Consider the following 18560-nt stretch of genomic DNA (forward strand, 5'->3'; position numbering starts at 1 on the left):
ATATATCATTAAATACCAATTATGTAGTCGTGTGTTCTACCATGGACATTCTAAATTTCCTGGAAGATTTTCCTGCAAATACACATGGGCTTCATGAATAAACTGGACAAAAACTAAACAGCTAAACAAAATGCACCAAAACTTACACCTCAACAAATCCAGTACAGTTGAGGATTTTCATCAGTTTGTGTAGGTTCCTGCTTTTTACTCAAATACATTCAAGATTTTTATTTGTCACATGCTTATGGTATGAACAGTGAAATGCAAACAATGTAGTTATAGTTGGTCCAGTTTGAACTGCCTGTACTTTACCTGATGACTTCATGCAATTTCTATGCAACTACATTTCAGGAGCAAAATATTGTTACTATTTTTACTCTTTTGCATTTGTCTAAAAGCTTTGGCTACTAATCAGGTAATAAATTTTAATCTCTTGTCGTCCTGTCATGCATCTCCAAATATGTTCATTTTAAATAGTAATAAACTAAACTAAACCATGAATGATGTATTAGAAACCTCTCCTCTCTGATCAGAGATTGTCTCTTTCCAAAACGTAAAACAAAACACTTTTATTCTGGCAACCATTAGTTTTATAAATAAAAGTACTCAACAATGCTGAAAGCAATTAATCCATAAAGACCCAAAGATCCACTGTCGACCAAAAGCATCTACTGATCTAAACTGCTGATCCACTAATACAATCAACACATGTAAATAACTGATGCAAAATACAATTTGTTATCTTTTCATGGTCATCAGATATGACCTATTTGGATGTTCACTGGCTCTGTAGTTACTGTGGAAACATTGTCATCTACAACATTGATTCACCAGTAAAACCCATGGAGTTGGATCAATGACAGTGGATGGACACACTGGGTTTATGTTCAGTTAATGATATATTGTACTTATAAGTCACTTTTTCTTCAGTTTTTTGTAATTTAATATAATAACCTTTGACATTAATCTGAGTTTTTATGAACATCTACATGATCAGTGAATGAAACACAGGAAAATAGATGATGAATGCAAAATTCAGAGGATAATATTGTAACATATGGTAATAAATCTCTTAGGAAAGGTTAAATAGAGAGAAAAATTCATTTGGGAACTGACAAAAGTTACACTGGGTCCTTATGGGTTAACCATGTACTCTGATGCATGTTTTAGTTTAATGTATATTGCTTGTTGTATATGAGAGGTTGCCTTTCCTCTGTACTGCAAAATCAATTCACCTATGGGTATGAAAAAAGAAACCTGAACTTCATGTGATGATAAATTTCTCCCAGTTCTTCAACAAAAAAGCTTTTTTAACCCTTTCATGCATGAATTATAAGAACCTTAGTCGGGATTTTTTTTTCCTGAGTGTTTGTATTCCTCCTTAGATGTGAAAAAAACAATGCGATTGAAATTTTTTTTATTAACCTATTTTTCATGAAGTTACAAAAATGTCCACTCAGCTGGACACCATGTGTTTAATTTTTGAAGCGAAGAATCATGTATTTAAAACCCATCATCAGGAAGTGATATACTGTGTAAAAACTATGAAATAAAAACATTTTTCATGCAGCTAATCTGATGTTTTCTCATATTTGATCATACTCTAATACTATATTACTCACTTTGTGGAGATAATATGCAAAAAAAAAAACAAAAAAAACAAACCCTTTTTGATTAAGAAAAGTATTAATTACAATCTAATAACAGTTAGCAATTGATTTACACTAAAACATGTTTTTGCAGATCAGGTTTATCAAGAATGGCAAAGTTACAGCAATGGTATGAATGTCAGTGTATGGGATGGTGTATAAGCGTCCACTGTGTTGGCTGATATGCAACTAAAACAACAAAACCCACAAATATACAAGAGAACAGCTGTAGAATAGCTGTCTACTGTAGTGACCAGTGTGCATGAAAGGCTTTAAAAATAATAATAATAATTTGCTGGAAAATTTATGGCCACAAAGCTGAAAACATGAGCAAAAAACATTTTTATTTAATCAGCCAACAGTATGTAAAGAATTCAAAGGAGCTCAACCTTTACCAGCAGGGATGTGAATCATAAACATCACATGTAACAGTAAAACACATAAACATGGATATTTTCTTTAAGTACATTTTGCTGATAATACTTGCATATTTACTCATGGGTTTCTATACAGAATTAGTATTAGTACTTTAAACCATCTGAATGCTTTTTTCCACTGGTTATCTTCAGTCTGTAATCATCTTGAGGACTGTGAACCAGTTTGTCATGTCTGATACTGCTGTCAAACTCATGTATGAGCCTGTGTTTGGTATCAGTCCACAGTAGCTCGGCCCCTCTGCTGTTCTCGCCCGGTGCATTGTGGTCTATGAACCAAAGGAAGCTGCTGCACCGGAATCTGAAGAATTTGAGGTGTCCGCCAAGTCTGCATCGTCAACTCGGCTCTTTGCACTATCCTGTCTGCGAATACACTGTGAGGTAAAACACTATTTTTTTTAGTAATTCTCGGCTAACTAATCCGTTGTTTGTCCGGTCCTTTGTTAGCTCTTGTATCGCCTTAAAACCGACGACGCTAACATTAGCTATTTAAGTTAACATCCTGCTTAACGCTATGCTAAGCCTGTCACAGTTTGCCTAGCAGCCAGCGAACGATGTTAACTACTTACCTCGGTAAAAATGTCTCTTGTTTCCGCCTAGTTTTGTCAACTTAGCCTTTGTGTTTTCCATGGTAACAATAGTGGTTTTACTAGCGGTTGTCCTCAACAGCCCACACCCAGTGGCTTGTACCGTTACTAAGTAGCCGGTGCTAATTGTCAAGCTAATTTCCATTCAAACTTTGCTTTCAAAAAATTTACAATGTTTCGTTTATACGAGTTTGACAGATTAGATTAGATGAAATACGCTTCTTATCCCACATCTTCATTACTCTAATGAGTGCTAACGCTTTATTTATTGATTTAGAAGTGAAGAGATACTGATTTAAAACTGGTAAAAGTATCCATATCCGTTACTTCAGTAAAAGTACTAACAGCTGGGAAATACTTCACTGTAAGTAAAAGATCTGCGTCCAGATACGAAAGTATAATCGGCAAAATGTAGGCTACCCAAAGTAAGGAAAGTAAGATGTTCCTGTCAGCGTTTTACCATGTTTTTTTTTTTTTTTTTTATTTAATTTTTTATTTTTATTTTACTGCAACATTAAAGTGCCTTTTTACGACTGTTCATATTAAAGGTTGAGCTTTAAAGATTTAATCTACAACAGTGCATCATTTTCTTTAAAAATCATCCCATATTTGTAGTATCATCCCGTGGGAACCACATATCTCTAAAACACAAACAGGCCTGTTTTCAGCTGGATTATTGAGTTGTTCGATAAATGTAGTTCAATGATGGAATAAAGATTTGAAAAATGTAAATACATGTAACCAAAACTTGTATCAAGGACAACAGTAGAGTAAAAGCATTTGGTTACTTTCCATCACTGTTTCATCATTCTCCTCAGCTTGACTAAATAAACAGTTAAAACTGATTATTAGACTTAAATTTGATGGTTTGGATTCAATAAATTCATTTGTAACAGTTGCCAATCCACTGAAACAAAACTAAATGTGTCCTTCAGTCACAGTGATGTAGGTGTAATGTATGCTGCTGGAATAGGACTAGCAGTTTTTTGTGGTTAGACACAGTACTCTCACAAAACATTCTCAGCAGAAACCAGACTTCCTGTCTCTCACACAGTCAGGCCTGCAGGTGTGTTACTGAATGCATTATCCCCACTACCGTTTTCATATCTCAGTGTGTAATAGTTTCTCTAATTTCAGGTTAAAAAGAAGTGAAAATGTCTCAAGCAGACAAAATGAAGGTGAGTGCACAGAAAATTATAACTCAATACTCCATCACAATGTTTATAGTATGCAGTAATACCAGTTTCCCACTTCTGCTTCAGTGACTGCCTTTCTAGTCTGATGGCTTAGCAGTAATTGAGATGAGAAAATGGAACTCAATGTTTTCAATGGTCTCTAATTGTGGAAAATGTGAATGTTCAGTCTGATCGTGTTATTTCATGCTTTCTCAGATTTCTGGCTTTATTTTGCCCTTGTTGAATGCTCGGTCACACAGCAGATGCTCAGCTGCTGTACACAGTCCTCATGACTAACTGTGAGGCTTTACGGTTGTTGAAAGGCACAAAGGCAGAACAAGAACACATGCAGCTTATCAGTCATCTCGGTCATAACTTTTGCCGAAAGGACAAGGAAGGGAGGGTGTATTAACCCTGTAAGACAGTGCAGCAAAAAGAGCAAAGTAAGGCGTAGTTCACACATACAGTGGTATTTTTCAAGTCATTGCAAGTTTTCATAATTTTTTTGTCAAAAATGTCCCATAATGTCCATATGAAAATTCAAAAATGCGTGACGCTCTTTCGAAAGCTGACAGCTGGTGATGTACCCCTGACTTTAAAGCTGTGTTGGTTTGATGTGCGCTGTAACATAGAGCTGAGTGATATGGTCAAAAATATTATTATGAGAATAGTTGTTGCATCATTATAATATTGATCATATCACAAGAAAATGTTGAATCATTATTTACTTTACATGTAAGGGTGGACTTGTTTTCCTGAGTAAAGGTTAAGAATGACATGATCAATCATAGTTTTAGATAGTTGTTAATTGTCAAAACATGACACCGTCCAGCAGGAAATTTCATATAACTCTGGTAAAACAAGCTGCTCTGCCACTCTCTTTGTAAACAATACAAGAATGCACTGACCTTCTTCTTCCTCTTTTTCTTTGCTGCTAAAGCAGACTAGATGTTCACTGGGGTATTGCATGTTGTTGATTGGACCTCTGGTTGCTATCTAAAGTGAAATTCTATTGAATATCTGTTAGTTTTATACTGACGATGAATTGTGTTATGATAATGAATGTTATGGTTGTCCAACCCTACTAGGACCTCAACAAAAGGAGATAATGCACACACTGACGTTACAAGCAAAAAACTCAGTTTTCCCTGTCCACATGGCAACGCTCTAAACACATTTATCTTAACCATGCACAGAGTTTCTGAAAGGTCAGATTTCAGAGATATGAAACTGCATTTATGTGTGGACAAGTGGCTGAAGTCTCTACAAACATCTATTTTAAGAAAATGCCCATATATTTGTAGACTAAGGCTAAACACACCTTTGCATTTAATTTGAGATCTTTGTTGTATCGCTCTGTTTGAGAACCTTCTTCCTTGATCTGAATATACCGGCTGTAGTTTCTGATGAAGTTTAGCTCAGAGCTATAAACACTGGAATGATGTGGGGAGTGGGAGAATGGTCTCTTTGGCAAACAGATTGTTGAGCAGCCCTTCTGAAAACCCTGCCTGTTTGTGACCAGATGTCTGCTTGTGCACTAATAACTGGCTGTCATGTCATCACTGTAATTAGAACCAAAACTATCTTCCCCTTTAAACACGTCCTGAGTTTTTTTTCTCTCAACCTTCTTTTATAACAATTTTGTTTCCCACCAAACCATTTTTTAAGTAGATCTGACTCTCCTATCTCTGCTTTTTAATTTTTGCAGCAAGGCCAGTTCACCAACCCTGAGACCCCAGGGTATGTGGGATTTGCCAACCTGCCCAACCAGGTTCATCGCAAGTCTGTTAAAAAAGGATTTGAGTTCACCTTGATGGTGGTTGGTGAGTGTAACATCACTGTTCTTCAGACACTTTTCTTCTTATCACTGGACGAGACGTTATTTTTGGAAAATGATAGAGTACATTTCAGTGATAACAAGGCTTGAGTAAGACAGCAAGCGCAAACGCAGACATTTTAGGAATGTATTTTGGTTTTTTGCCTGATGAGAGTTTTTTGTGATGAATTTATGTCTGGATCTTGGCCGACTTCCTGTCTCTCATGGTCTTCCACCACAGTTTTACTCTCTGATCTCGTCTTCTGTGATGTCCAGGTGTAACTTCATAAAGGCTTGTTGTTGAGTAGAAAATGGCAGGCATCACATCAGTTTAGTTGCTCAGCTGGCGTGAGCAGCAGTGTAAACTCTTGATGGGAGTGCTGTGACTGTGTGACCTATCCTGCTTCTTGGTACGGGGGGATGGTAGAAACTCTCCTTAACACTGCTCATCCTTTTGCTTTAAAATAAACCAGAGAGGAATGCAGGCCATGGGCCTCAAGGGACTGATTCACACAGTGGACGAGGCCTGCTGCTCCCGCTGCTGCCAGAATACTCACCCAATGCTTTTTTAACCTTCTCTGTGACCTGGATTATTAAATCTGGGATTTACTGTACATTTACATTACTGCAATTCTTCCTCACAGTGGGAAATAATGTGCTTAAAATTAAATTTACCGGATCTCCTTGGGCTGTAACATATGACCAAAGTCATAAGTATCCCTATATAAGAGAGGTTTCTGGAGGACTTAGATGCTGAGAAAGCTGTTGTTATATGCATTAAATAAATACCTTTTAAGTGTTTTGAAAATAGTTCAAACATGTAACAAATTTGCATTTCTTTTTTTTATCATACAATTCCATTTTATTTTAGGCTGATATAGTATTTTTTCCCTTCATTCTTTTGGAGAAATCTCAATGATTTTTCTAATTGTTTATCTTAGGTGTTGTGCTTAGGTCTAAGAAGAGGAAACTCTGCCTTATATGTATGTAAATGTAGTAAAGAGTGTGATTTTTTGACATGATGATCCAGCATAATATCAAACATTTCTCTATCTGAATTAAGATTATGATGTTGTCTTGATGTAGACACAGCTCTTTGTGAGACAACCTCCTTGTGTTGAAATTTTTCTCATAGTCTTTGATAATCTGCATTATCTGTCTGAACATCTGTCAAAATGAATTGAAAAGCAACAGAATGAATGTTATATTCTACATACGAAAAACTTCATAACAAAATTAATATGTGAGTAATTACTAATTTAATCACATATTTTCTCAGATGCCAGACCAACTCCTGTTGCCTCTGAGAATATAAATAAGTCATGGCACTTTTTCTTACAAAGCCTTCTGATGTGTCTATTTTAAGGCATTCTGGGAGATCGTCAGTGTGGGATGTTGTACAGATTTCTGTAAATCTTTCTACACATTTCTAGTGGGAACACAGTAGCAGCTTTTCCTGGGTAAACACTGGCAGTTGTTGAAATTTTAACATCTATAACATGACCCTGACACTAAAAGGAATAGAGTGTCTTAAGTCTCCTACATAGATCTCAAATTGAATTCACTACTAAGCTTATAGCTTAATTTTATTTGATAGACTTGAAGTGAGCTGATACTGATGGATTAAAGAGTGGCTCAGTAGGTGTGGTTCAAACTCTGGTGCCATGTTGTTACTCTTCTTTTAATGTTTGGTTTATTTGATGTATTTTTAGCTGAGCACAGAGGAAGGCATGGTTTTTGTTTTTTGTGTTTGAAGCAGATTGACATAATATTTTTTTGTTTCACTTTCACTCGTTGATGAAATTAGTCCTTTTTTATAAGGTAGTTTTTTTGTGGCCAGTTTAGAAGTCAGCTAAAAAAAAGATTTAGTTGGATACACTGTTGGTTTGTCCAAAATAAAATAAGAGAATTTCTTCTTTCCAAGATTTGTAGTCTGTACAGTTTCTTTGCTTCAGGAAAGTCTGCAGTTCTTTGGTGGCCTTTCTCTTGACTTGTAGTCCTTGGATGTTGCTGAATAATTATTTGTAACACTTGGATTCCTTCCTCAGGAACTGGGATCTTTAAACTAGTAAGTTGACATAGCTACAATAAAAAGCAGCGGTGAGGTCAGATTTAGTATCAGCTTTGTGAGTATTTCCGTATGATGCGAGGCCTGCTCTGCATCAGTGGCAGATGTTTCATTCCCTGTAGCACAGTGGTAATCGCTGTTGTTCTGTTTGTTTAGACCAGGGGTGTCAAATTAATTTTAGTTCAGGGGCCACATTAAGCCCAATATGGTCTCAAGTGGTCCAGGGCAGTAAAATAATAACAAAAAAAGTAAAATTACAAATGTTCACATCTACAAACAATCCTTCAAAGAAATGTGAAAAACCACAAATAACCTGACATTACCTAAGAAATAATGTTAAAATTGCACTTTCATCTCTTAAGATAATATACGTTGTTGATATTTGTTCAGGGTATTAAAATTTTTTTGAAAGGATAGTAAGTAGATATAAACATTTTCAACTAATTTAACTTTTTTATACTTAAACCAAACAGAAAAATTTGTAATTGTCGTTATTTAAAGGTTATTATGATAGTATTTTACTGGTCTGGCCTACTTGATACCATATTGGGCTGCATATGGCCCCTGAATGAAAATGATTGATACCCTTGATTGTTAATATCTCAGTGTAATTTTTGCATTTCACAAATTCATCCCATGGGCCAGATTGGACCCTTCGGTGGGCTGGTTTTGGCCCATGGGCCGTATGTTTGACACCCCTGGTTTAGACAGAGCACTGCATTAGAAGACGTTTGCCCTCATGGTATAAATGAATCAGTTTCTAGTCATTGTTTTGTAGCTGTAGATGTGTGTTAAGTTGTTGTTATTCTCTGCTTTTTAAAGGTGAATCTGGACTTGGAAAATCTACTCTGATCAACAGCCTGTTCCTCACTGACCTTTACCCAGAAAGAGTCATCCCTGGAGCAGCAGGTAAACCGACCAACTGTCCAAACCACAGATGAGTTTGTGTATTTTGAGAAACCAGTGTATTAAATGTTGTATAGCTTTATGCTTACATGCTGTTTTCTTTTGTTTCTTTGAACAGAAAAAATAGAAAGGACGGTTCAGATTGAAGCATCGACAGTAGAAATTGAAGAGCGAGGAGTGAAGCTCCGTCTCACTGTGGTCGACACACCAGGATATGGAGATGCCATCAACAGCCAGGACTGGTACAAATGGAATTCAGGGTTTATGGTTATGGGAGGAAGGAGGTATCTTAAATACTCTACTGAGGTTCTATTGATCCTCAAAATTTGTGAATTCAACATTCTAAATTTGACTTATATCATTGAAGAGCTATATTAAATTACTGGTTAAAGCAGCGTATGACTTTCATCACTAAGTTTTCTTCAAATTTGTGAAACCCTAGTGATACCCTGGCCTAATCCATTAGTCTTTCCATGCTTGCACACCTAAATCATTTCCCTCACAGTGAACAACTTCGAAGATAACCCCATCACAAGCGGTCTGTTTGTTTAAATACCAAGCTGACACGTCACTCGGGCCTTTTCGGAATTTTTTCGCAAAGTGCACTATGGGAATGGGAGTTCCACGCAGCCACAGTGTCCACCCCTGGGTCAGAGGAAATGGAAGGAATCACTATAAGTCAATTGTCATCTTATAATTCGGGGTGTGCGTGCCTTGCAAGTATACATATGGCCGGGCACTGACTGCTCTCTCGTTCTTTATAGTATGTGTATGATAAGCCTACACAATGACATGTTCCGAAAATGCCATGAAACTGATGTCTAAGTATTGTTTTTCACGATCACACACCCTGTATTATAAGATGACTATTGACTCACAGTGATTCCTTCCATTTCTTCTGACCCAGTAGCGGACATGGTTTCATTGCTTGTTGTCTCCGTGTTTGATGCTTCTGCGGCTGCATGGAATTCCCATTCCCACATGACACTTCTCAACAAGATTTCCAAAAAGGCCCAAGTGACTTATCGGTTTGGTATATAAACAAACAGATTGCTTGTGATAGTCATCTTCGAAGTTGTTCACTGTGAGGGAAGTGATTTAGGTGCATAAGCACAGAAAGACTAATGGATTAGTGATAATTGAACTATCACTGGGGTTTTACAAAGATGAAGAAAAATTAGTGATGAAAGTCATATGCTGCTTTAAGTCACAGACTAGGCTTAATCCAGTTTTTTAAAGTGGCTGAAACTGTCTTAAATATATAGTTTGTCCTTAAAATCACTTGGATTAAGGAGTTAATGTTACTTTTATAATCCTGCAACAAAACTACAAAACAAACCCAAAATGGAACAGACTAAATTTATCAGAATTCACGGAGCTAGTGTGCAACAATGTTGTGTGTTTGATGTGTTTGAGCTAACGTGGGGTCTCTTACAATAATGACTTAAAATGATTTTTTCCATCCAGTATGGGCACAGTGCAACTTCAAGATATTTGTCTTGAACTGTCCCATTCAGATATGGATGAAACGAATTTGAAGCATGCTGAACCTTGTATGATAAAATATTCTGGAATTGTACTTTTTACCTGGATTTGGATTAAATAGCTGTTAATTTTTCTTCATGATGGCCATAAAGCCTTATATTGAACTTGCTGAACCTGCTGAAACCTTGTAAATCATAAACCGTACTGAATCATTCACTCTGGACTCATTTTTGGTTAGTGAAGACAAACAGGACCATGCCCATTATTGTCTTAGGGGTGTCTTTCTTTCAATTTTCTGCTTTGTCTGCTTTCAGTACAGAATTGTGTAATTTGCATATTTAATCTGTTTTTCTCCCAGTTTCAGCACCATTATCAGCTACATCGATGACCAGTTTGAGCGCTACCTCCATGACGAGAGCGGTCTAAATCGAAGACACATCGTCGACAATAGAGTTCACTGCTGCTTCTATTTCATCTCCCCTCTTGGCCACGGGTGATTGTTGGAACATGTTAACTCTAAGTTGTATTTCATGACATTTTTAACATAGTTGTCATACTTATGTACTTGAGGAGTTTGTCTCTTTGACCCTCCGTCTGTCTGTTTCCTGTCCTAACTAGTCTGAAACCCTTGGATGTCCAGTTCATGAAGGCCATTCACAACAAGGTCAACGTGGTTCCTGTCATTGCTAAGGCGGACACACTCACCCTCAGAGAGAGGGAGAGGCTCAAGCGGAGGGTGAGGTTTACACAATCACCCATTGTTCTGGACTGTTTCCATTTCCTGAGATGTTCAGTAGATGTTGATTGAAATGGTCAAAGTCCTGTATTCACCTAAATACTGTGCTGAAATCTCTGTCTGACCTGACTAAACAAAGCTATAATGCATGGAGAAAATGTGTAATAATGTCTCTTTTTGTAATGTTTTTTGGTAAGATTCTGGATGAGATTGATGAACACGGTATCAAGATTTACCACCTTCCTGATGCAGAGTCAGATGAAGATGAGGACTTCAAAGAGCAGACCAGGATCCTCAAGGTGATTATTACCTTGTCAAGGAGGTTATGTTTTTGCCACGGTTTGTCTGTTTGTTTGTTGGTTAGTTAGGAACATAACTGAAAAAGTTATGGACAGATTTTGATGAAATTTTCAGGAAATGTTGATACTGGCACAAGGAACAAATGATTAAATTTTGGTGGTGATTGGGGGGGGGGCGGGGGTCTGATCTGCTTTGGCGGAGGTCTGCGATCTCCGAGTGCTTTTCTAGTTTCCATTCTTCTAAAGATAAGTACATTGTTTTTGTTGCAGAATTTCCTCTGTCAGTGGCTTAAGTGACACTTAAAATGAATTATTGCATTAGTCTGACTAGAACTGGTCTTTTAAAGTTCATGTAAATGTGTTGGTTTGGCTGAAATCAAAGTTTTCCTCTTGGACTAACAAATGCTATTGAAAGTTGATCTGGTCCTGCATGTAAACAGACCAGTAGGAATGGACTGGCATCTGGTGTCTACAAAAAGTAGAGCAGACAGAAAGTATGCTGCATGTACAAATTTACCATGTTGACCATTATCGTTCCAGTTTACCTCTGGGTTTATGACGGCGTAAGCTAACAAGCTAAAAGATTGCATATTGCCACTTATCATAGTGGAGGTGACATGATTTCAGCAGTAAATTGATTACACTCCAGTGCATGTAGACTGGGACAAAGACAACAGTCCAATTAAACTTTGTCAAGCTGTAGTCATAGCTAAACTAAGGTGCGCAAGTTGAGTGGTTGAGCCCCTTCCTCTTCTCCAGGCTAGCATCCCGTTCGCAGTTGTAGGCTCCAACCAGCAGATTGAGGCCAAAGGGAAGAAGGTGAGGGGCCGTCTGTACCCATGGGGCGTGGTGGAAGTGGAGAACCCCGAACACAACGACTTCCTCAAGCTGCGGACCATGCTGATGTGAGTAAAGGAAAACGGGAGAGTTAAAGACCCACTCATTTCATTTGTATTTAATAATAACTCTCAACATCTGTCGTTTATTATATACATTATTGGTCCCAAGATGGTCGATTCATTAGTCGTTACAGTCATCCGCAATGAAATTAAGGTGTTCTGACCAATACAATGTGCAGTGATATAAAAACACGGAAATTAACAAAGAGAAAAAGCAGAATTCACAGTATAACAACATAAATGAAGAGTTATTTAAAAAAAAAAAAAAAAATAGAAGAAAAATCTTACATATGAAATGGACAGGGTGCAAAATAAAAAAAACTTACAAGGTGCAGTCCATACACATAAAAAAAACAACAAAAAAAAACAAACAAGAAGGTATTTATGTGTCAGAGGGTTAGCATGAGTGATTAACAAGTAGCAGCAAATAAAATGGTTTGTTAAAGTGTTCATGAATAAATATGCGTAATAGGAATAAAAACAGAATTTACAGCATTTGACGTACCTTATAATGGCTGCTGCTGGTGTATAGTAACCTGATCGCAGAGAGAATGAAGCACTTGGAGTAAAGTTTGTTCTGCTAAGGGTGGGGGTGAGGGTGTTAGAGTCAGGTCAGTAGACAGAACATGGTCATTCCTGCCCTACTGACCATCTTTTATAGCCACAGGGGATGCAAGTCCCTGCTGGAGTCATTATCTTTCACTTTCATCTTTATTTCTGTTCTGTCCTGTTCAGACAACCCAAAAAACCTGAAAAAGTTAGGATTTCAATGAATGACCGATTAAAAATAAATAATGAAATTAAGTTTGAAAGTTTTTAATATCCTTTATTTAATCAGGTGAAACTTAGAGAAGTTAAAATCTCACCTTTCTTACCTGGAAAGAGTGACTTTCCAAGTAGAATATCAGAGTTAACTGCGCATTGAAGACAAATCAGGTGCATTTTAAAACAATTTCAGTGCAAATTATGGCTACAGCTATCGATCAAGTACAATCAATGTTAATCTGCCAATGATATTTTCAATTAAGTAATTGTTTCAGAAAATTTACAGAAGTTGTCACCCAGAGTCCAACACGATAGCCTCAGTTATTTTGTTTGGTCCACAGTTATCAAAAAAAATGTCATAGAAAAGGAGATAAACCAAAATAAATTCCCAGAATCTGAGAATTTCTCAAACCAGTTGCTGGTAATTAAAATGGATAAAGATGCATTTAGTAGTTATAAAGTAATCTATATTATAAAAGCCAAGTGGCCTCTGTGTGTATAAGTGCACGTGTGTCCCGGGATTCACACAAAATCCAGAAAGAGCTGACTGCTGCAGTTTGGCATACTTATGTATTTTTTATGTCAAGGAGCAAACTAGCGAAAACGGCAAGTTGATAGGACCAGTATTTTGGGAGATATTAATAATGTTGGAATACAATAGCCTTACAATTGTGTTGCTATGGCCAGAACAATTTGGCGGTGACTGCTGGACAATTGTGGTACAGCATGCACAAATACACAACAGCATAAAAACTACTACAACCCGTGAATCCCCTTGGGTCGATGCGGTAGTTGATTAATTATTGCAGGTATATTGCAGATTTGAACGTAATCCCACTGACCAACAGTACGATTTCCTCCCAACTTTTGTAGAATATTTTGAGAAAAGGAGTCAGTCTTCTACATTATTGTCCACACTTGTATTTACCACAAACTAGAGTTGATCATTGTTACATCTATGTGTTGTGTTTTTTTTGGTTATCCTTTCCTTTTATAATACAACCTTTTTATTTCTGGAAGTATTCATTCTAAAACTACCTCTTGAACCCTTCAGTACCCACATGCAGGATCTGCAGGAAGTGACCCAGGACCTGCACTATGAGAACTTCCGCTCGGATCGCCTCAAACGGGGTGGCAGGTTGTCATCCCATGGTTACATTCTGCCTCTGTCTCCTGCGTATGTACCTGTCCTCCTGCTTGCTTTTCCGCACCTCCCCCACCTCAAAATAGACTCTAATAATTTATAATATACAACATAGATATAACTATACAAACCATCAGACAAACACAGTGGAAACATTTACTACATCTAAGTGAGAGCTTGGGCCTCATTAACTAATTATTTAAACAGTTTTTCTTTTTTAATTGGATCTCCAGTTGTTGTCTTCTGTCTGTATTTCATGTAATGTTAGCGCAGTAGCTCTAATTCATCATTCTGCATGTTGACGACATCATGAAGTTGTGGTAGTGAGGTAGAACTGATGCTCTGGGCTGTACCATGTTGTGGTTTTGCTCATTTAGCTTCCAACTAACAGTAAAACCACAGCCCACTACAGCCCAGAACGGGGTTGTAGTTTCACTCAGTTGGTATCTAAATGGCATGTGTAGTTTGAGTTATCTGTGTTTTATTTAACGTAGTGTGGGTATATCATCCTTTAACTCTTAATGTAGACCAAACAGAGTGTTTTAGAATGTCTCCTAAAGCCACCCAGGAAAAGGGGACTGGTTTTACTGTCCTCACATTGCCTCGCCATCTGCCCAATGAATGGCGGTCTGGTCTTGGTTTGTCTGCACCCATGAGTGGACTGGTAGAGGTACTGTTACTTTTTTTTTTTTTTGTTCCAGTAGGGGGAGGTATCGCTGTTCCCCTGCCTCTTCGCTCGCCGCTTCTCTCTCAACTCTTGCCCTTTTCAACTCTTTGTAGTTATTTGTCATAGATGCCCACTTTTCACACCTGAGCTTTTCTATATCTGCCCACCAGAGAACTCCACTAACCCACTGACAGTTTTTTCACTTTCTCAATGTGGCTTTTGTCATGTTGCCTATCGCTACTCAGTGTGGTGCGAAATTCAGACACGCAGCTCTTCTTTGTAACAATAATGCTTCATAAATAATCACATGAAGTCAATATGCAATTGTCTTTTCTCTGACTTGAACTGGATGAAATTTACATCGTGAATTTAAGTGTTAATTACTGTTATTAAGTGAATCTGTAGCATCAAAACTAATTATACATGTGTCATTGATACAGAAAGGGTCCAGAACCGGAGGAAATGGACAAGGATATGATCCTGCAGGAGAAGGAGGCTGAGGTGAAATATTTAAGACATGACTCGACTTCAAGGCTTATTAAAATACATTGTTCTCCTTTATTTGTAATTTTATAGTACCTATAATTTATCGTTAAACATTTCATTAGAAAAAGTTTGATTTGATTACAGTAATTCTTCAAATAAGATAAGGCTTTATTTATCCCACCATGGGGGAATTTAACAGGCACTTTAATGGCTAATGCCTTTATTTCTCTCAGCTGCTTGAAGTACCAGGCCTTTAGTTGAAGGATTCTTGTGTTCGAGACATGCCTTTATTTCTTACTTCCTCTATTTAATTGTATGTCACAGTTGGAATATTTTGATTTAAGAAAGTGAAAACAGAAGCTCAGGCACCAGATGATAGAATACACAGCACTTTTAGATATTCTGTATCACATTCAAGTATTCAGTCTTCTGAAGTTGAACAGCTGTAAATAATGCACAGCTACAAAAAGGATCAGTGCATGTCTTTCTTATTTAGCAATACTGAGAGCATGTCTTCAGTGGAACTGTCATCTGCAGAAACTTATTATGGGAAGGCAACAATGAATGATTTCAGTTCACTGAAATCCTAGAGGGTTGTTATCCTGAAACAGGAAGTGTGGAGTTTTTATAAAAGTGTATTGCAGCACTTTGTACATGGGAACAAATTTAGATTCTGTATAAACTAGTAGTTTAGAAATGTATTTAGTATGTATTTAATTGTAGTTTAAAACTACAATTAAATACATACTAAATACATTTCTATTCATTAAACAGGAAATTATAAATAAAGGCCTGATTCTAATAAAAACCTCATTCAAATAAAGGTCTGGTTTATTATATTTCATAATACTCAACATTGTCTTCCTCTCAAGTTTTTACAAATGACACTTTTGCTGAAAAAGTAAGTCCATTAACTCCTGGTTTCTATTTGAGGAAAGACATTAATGCCCCAGATTGAACACAGAAATCACTTAATGTTTTTCTCTACTTTGTTTTAAGTGCAGTTGATATTTTTGTATTTTCTTTTTTTTCAATAGTTGAGACGAATGCAGGAGATGATTGCCAAGATGCAGGCCCAGATGCAGAAACAGGGAGACGGCGAAGGTGAAGGCCAACATGTGTGAAAATCCTACGGTAACTAGACCTGTACATAACACATACCAGTGTTGTCATGTTCCATCATATTCTACTAATAATCTGAATTCTGAACTAATCAGATTAGAAAAGCCTCAGCTGGGGTAACCTGATGTCCAGGTGGTTAGGATTTATGTATTATTATACCCTGGCATAATTCCTGTCTACGGTACCATTGACTGGATATCTGTCATTTCCTCCCTTTTCTTCTGTATTAAAACACATAATGATTAAAGGATTGTTGAAGGTCAAAAGACTTGATATGAGTTCACACAACTGTCATGAACAAAGCTGGAATCCATCAAACCACCTCCTATTTTATTTCCATCTGATTAGGTGCAACAGATCAGGAGGAACCACTTTGCACATAATAGAAAAGTAATTTTCTACTTTACATGCATGCACATCACGACATTTAATTTAACTTCCATGGATGGCATGGGCAAAATATTCAATTGATTGATTTATTCATATTTATTCTGTTCAGTGTTTTGGACAATTAATGATTTTATGACTTTTTTCTGTCAAGTTTAAACAAAGACAAAACATGATTTAATAATCATTTTCTCCACTAAAATTATATTCCTTAAATAACTTCAGAAATATACTAACAACAAGCAAACCAGTTGCATTCTGATTTGTTGCACAAGAAAGGAAGAAAAATGTGATTTTGGCATTTTCACAATTTTAATTTTAAGTTATTTGATACTGTTAGCGAGCTCCAGTCAGATAATGACTTCAGTCCAGTTTAAGAAATTTTGTTCATGTAACTGTAGGTCTGACCTAATGCAAACACTGCATATTACACTTAATTTCCTGGATAAACAGTAAATTAAGCAGCAGCATGAACAACACATGTTCAGACTAAAAAAAAATCCCATCTGTACAAATTGTGAAAAAAAATCTGCATGATGAACTTGGAATGGAAATGTATTTTTTCTAACTTAAATATCTAAATAATATCAACTTTCGTCAAGTTTGAACTATTACGTACAACTTTCACTTTTTCTTGCAGGTTTTTGAGCCAGAGCTAGAGTTTGACCAGACAGATGAAGCAGAGAAGAACTGAATCTGGTTATTGACTCATACTGCCACTATCTTTTTGTTAGTCCTTTATGGGCTGTTTTTTTTTTTTTTTTTAAACATTTTTTGTAATACATTCAGTATATTCAGCAGTGTTATGTTTATATATTTACACACAGTTCTAATGGTTTAAACTCTCTCTAAGTCTTTTTTTTTTTATTTTATTGACCTGTTCCAGTTACTTAAATGAAGTAAAATGAACAATCTTTCTAGTATTTTTTTTTTCAATGAAGATCATCTGTTACTTTTCTATTTTTTATTTCCTTATTTTTTTCTTTTGATAACATCAAAATAATGCTGCTTCTATTCAGTGCTTTTGGCTCCACATCCGCCCTAAAAGCATGTCAACCTTTGCTCTGTGAAAGAGCTTTATTGGGAGAGTCATAGTAGCAGAAATTGCTCAAAAGTTTTTAATCCCATTTTCTCTTTTCTGTTTGTTGAGAGAAAATATGATTTCTTGTTTCTTCTGGTTAAGAAATGGCCACTTCTGCCGAGTGTTTCCCTTCCATCGTGCATGCATCTGCTAGCCATATTTGTATTAACTAAGTGCCGTGTTCAGCCTCGATTTTCTGCCCAGTTTTTATCTATTATGCAGCTCCCAGATCAGTGTCACAAAGATGAAGAAAATACACATTTTCAGCCCCTAGAAGTTTAACGACTTCATTTAACTGTGTTCATATTGTGCTTTCAGTCAGATACATTTTCTCTACACATCCTCTGTATCGTCAAGTCAAATGAAGTCAGTTATTTTTTTTTTTCCCCTATTGAGGTGTAAACTATACCTGACCTACATGCTGAGTCCTCTGTGGTTGCCATGACTACAGAGGTTAAAAAATGGCCCAATATCATCAGTCTAGCCAACGTTTCCCTCACCAGCCAAGATGATGTTCTTGACATTCCTTAGTGCTGTTTTTATCCAATATTACAGTACCAAATATTGTTCCTGATGCATATATTGTAATAAAGGTTTTATTAAACTTTATTAATCTCTTCTGTGACTGGAGCCTTTTTGTTTTTTAGTCTGAGTCGTACATATCTCTGTAACCATGTGTTCACAAAAACTGGATCACCAGGAGAATGATTTTGGGTCTAATAAATTTGCAAAAATATTCATGAACTGTGCTTTTGAATGTTCATATTATTCTGATTAGAATATCTTGGTTTTCAGAGGATTTAGATGTCTGAGGTGAAGTTTTCTAGGTCTGTTAAAGAGTTCAACAGGAGGTT

At 36.6% G+C, this 18560-nt stretch overlaps 1 protein-coding gene across 4 annotated transcripts; it reads left to right on the forward strand.

Annotated features, from left to right (window-relative positions):
• Positions 1–2329: 2329 nt before the first annotated feature.
• septin2 (septin 2) lies at positions 2330–18331 on the forward strand. 4 transcript variants are annotated; one of them, XM_030160547.1, is made up of 13 exons: positions 2330–2464; positions 3808–3848; positions 5554–5668; positions 8552–8638; positions 8754–8877; positions 10479–10613; positions 10739–10856; positions 11054–11155; positions 11915–12060; positions 13874–13996; positions 15071–15131; positions 16154–16250; positions 17266–18331. In XM_030160547.1, exons 2-12 carry the CDS (start codon positions 3825–3827, stop codon positions 16238–16240), a joined length of 1122 nt encoding a protein of 373 aa, XP_030016407.1. In that variant the 5' UTR covers positions 2330–2464; positions 3808–3824; the 3' UTR covers positions 16241–16250; positions 17266–18331. The 4 variants fall into 4 exon arrangements, with proteins under 4 accessions (XP_030016407.1, XP_030016410.1, XP_030016408.1 ...); XM_030160550.1 differs by having other exon boundaries at positions 13874–13957; XM_030160548.1 differs by having other exon boundaries at positions 2346–2464; positions 3793–3848.
• Positions 18332–18560: the final 229 nt, after the last annotated feature.

Source organism: Sphaeramia orbicularis, chromosome 17, assembly GCF_902148855.1.
Source record: "Sphaeramia orbicularis chromosome 17, fSphaOr1.1, whole genome shotgun sequence".
Classification (NCBI taxonomy): domain Eukaryota; kingdom Metazoa; phylum Chordata; class Actinopteri; order Kurtiformes; family Apogonidae; genus Sphaeramia; species Sphaeramia orbicularis.

Coding starts and splice junctions, on each gene's coding strand:
- septin2 (XM_030160547.1), top strand. CDS start 3,825: ATGTCTCAAGCAGACAAAATGAAG. Junction 8,878..10,478: donor GCCATCAACAGCCAGGACTG/GTACAAATGGAA, acceptor TTTTTCTCCCAG/TTTCAGCACCATTATCAGCT. Junction 12,061..13,873: donor AAGCTGCGGACCATGCTGAT/GTGAGTAAAGGA, acceptor TGAACCCTTCAG/TACCCACATGCAGGATCTGC.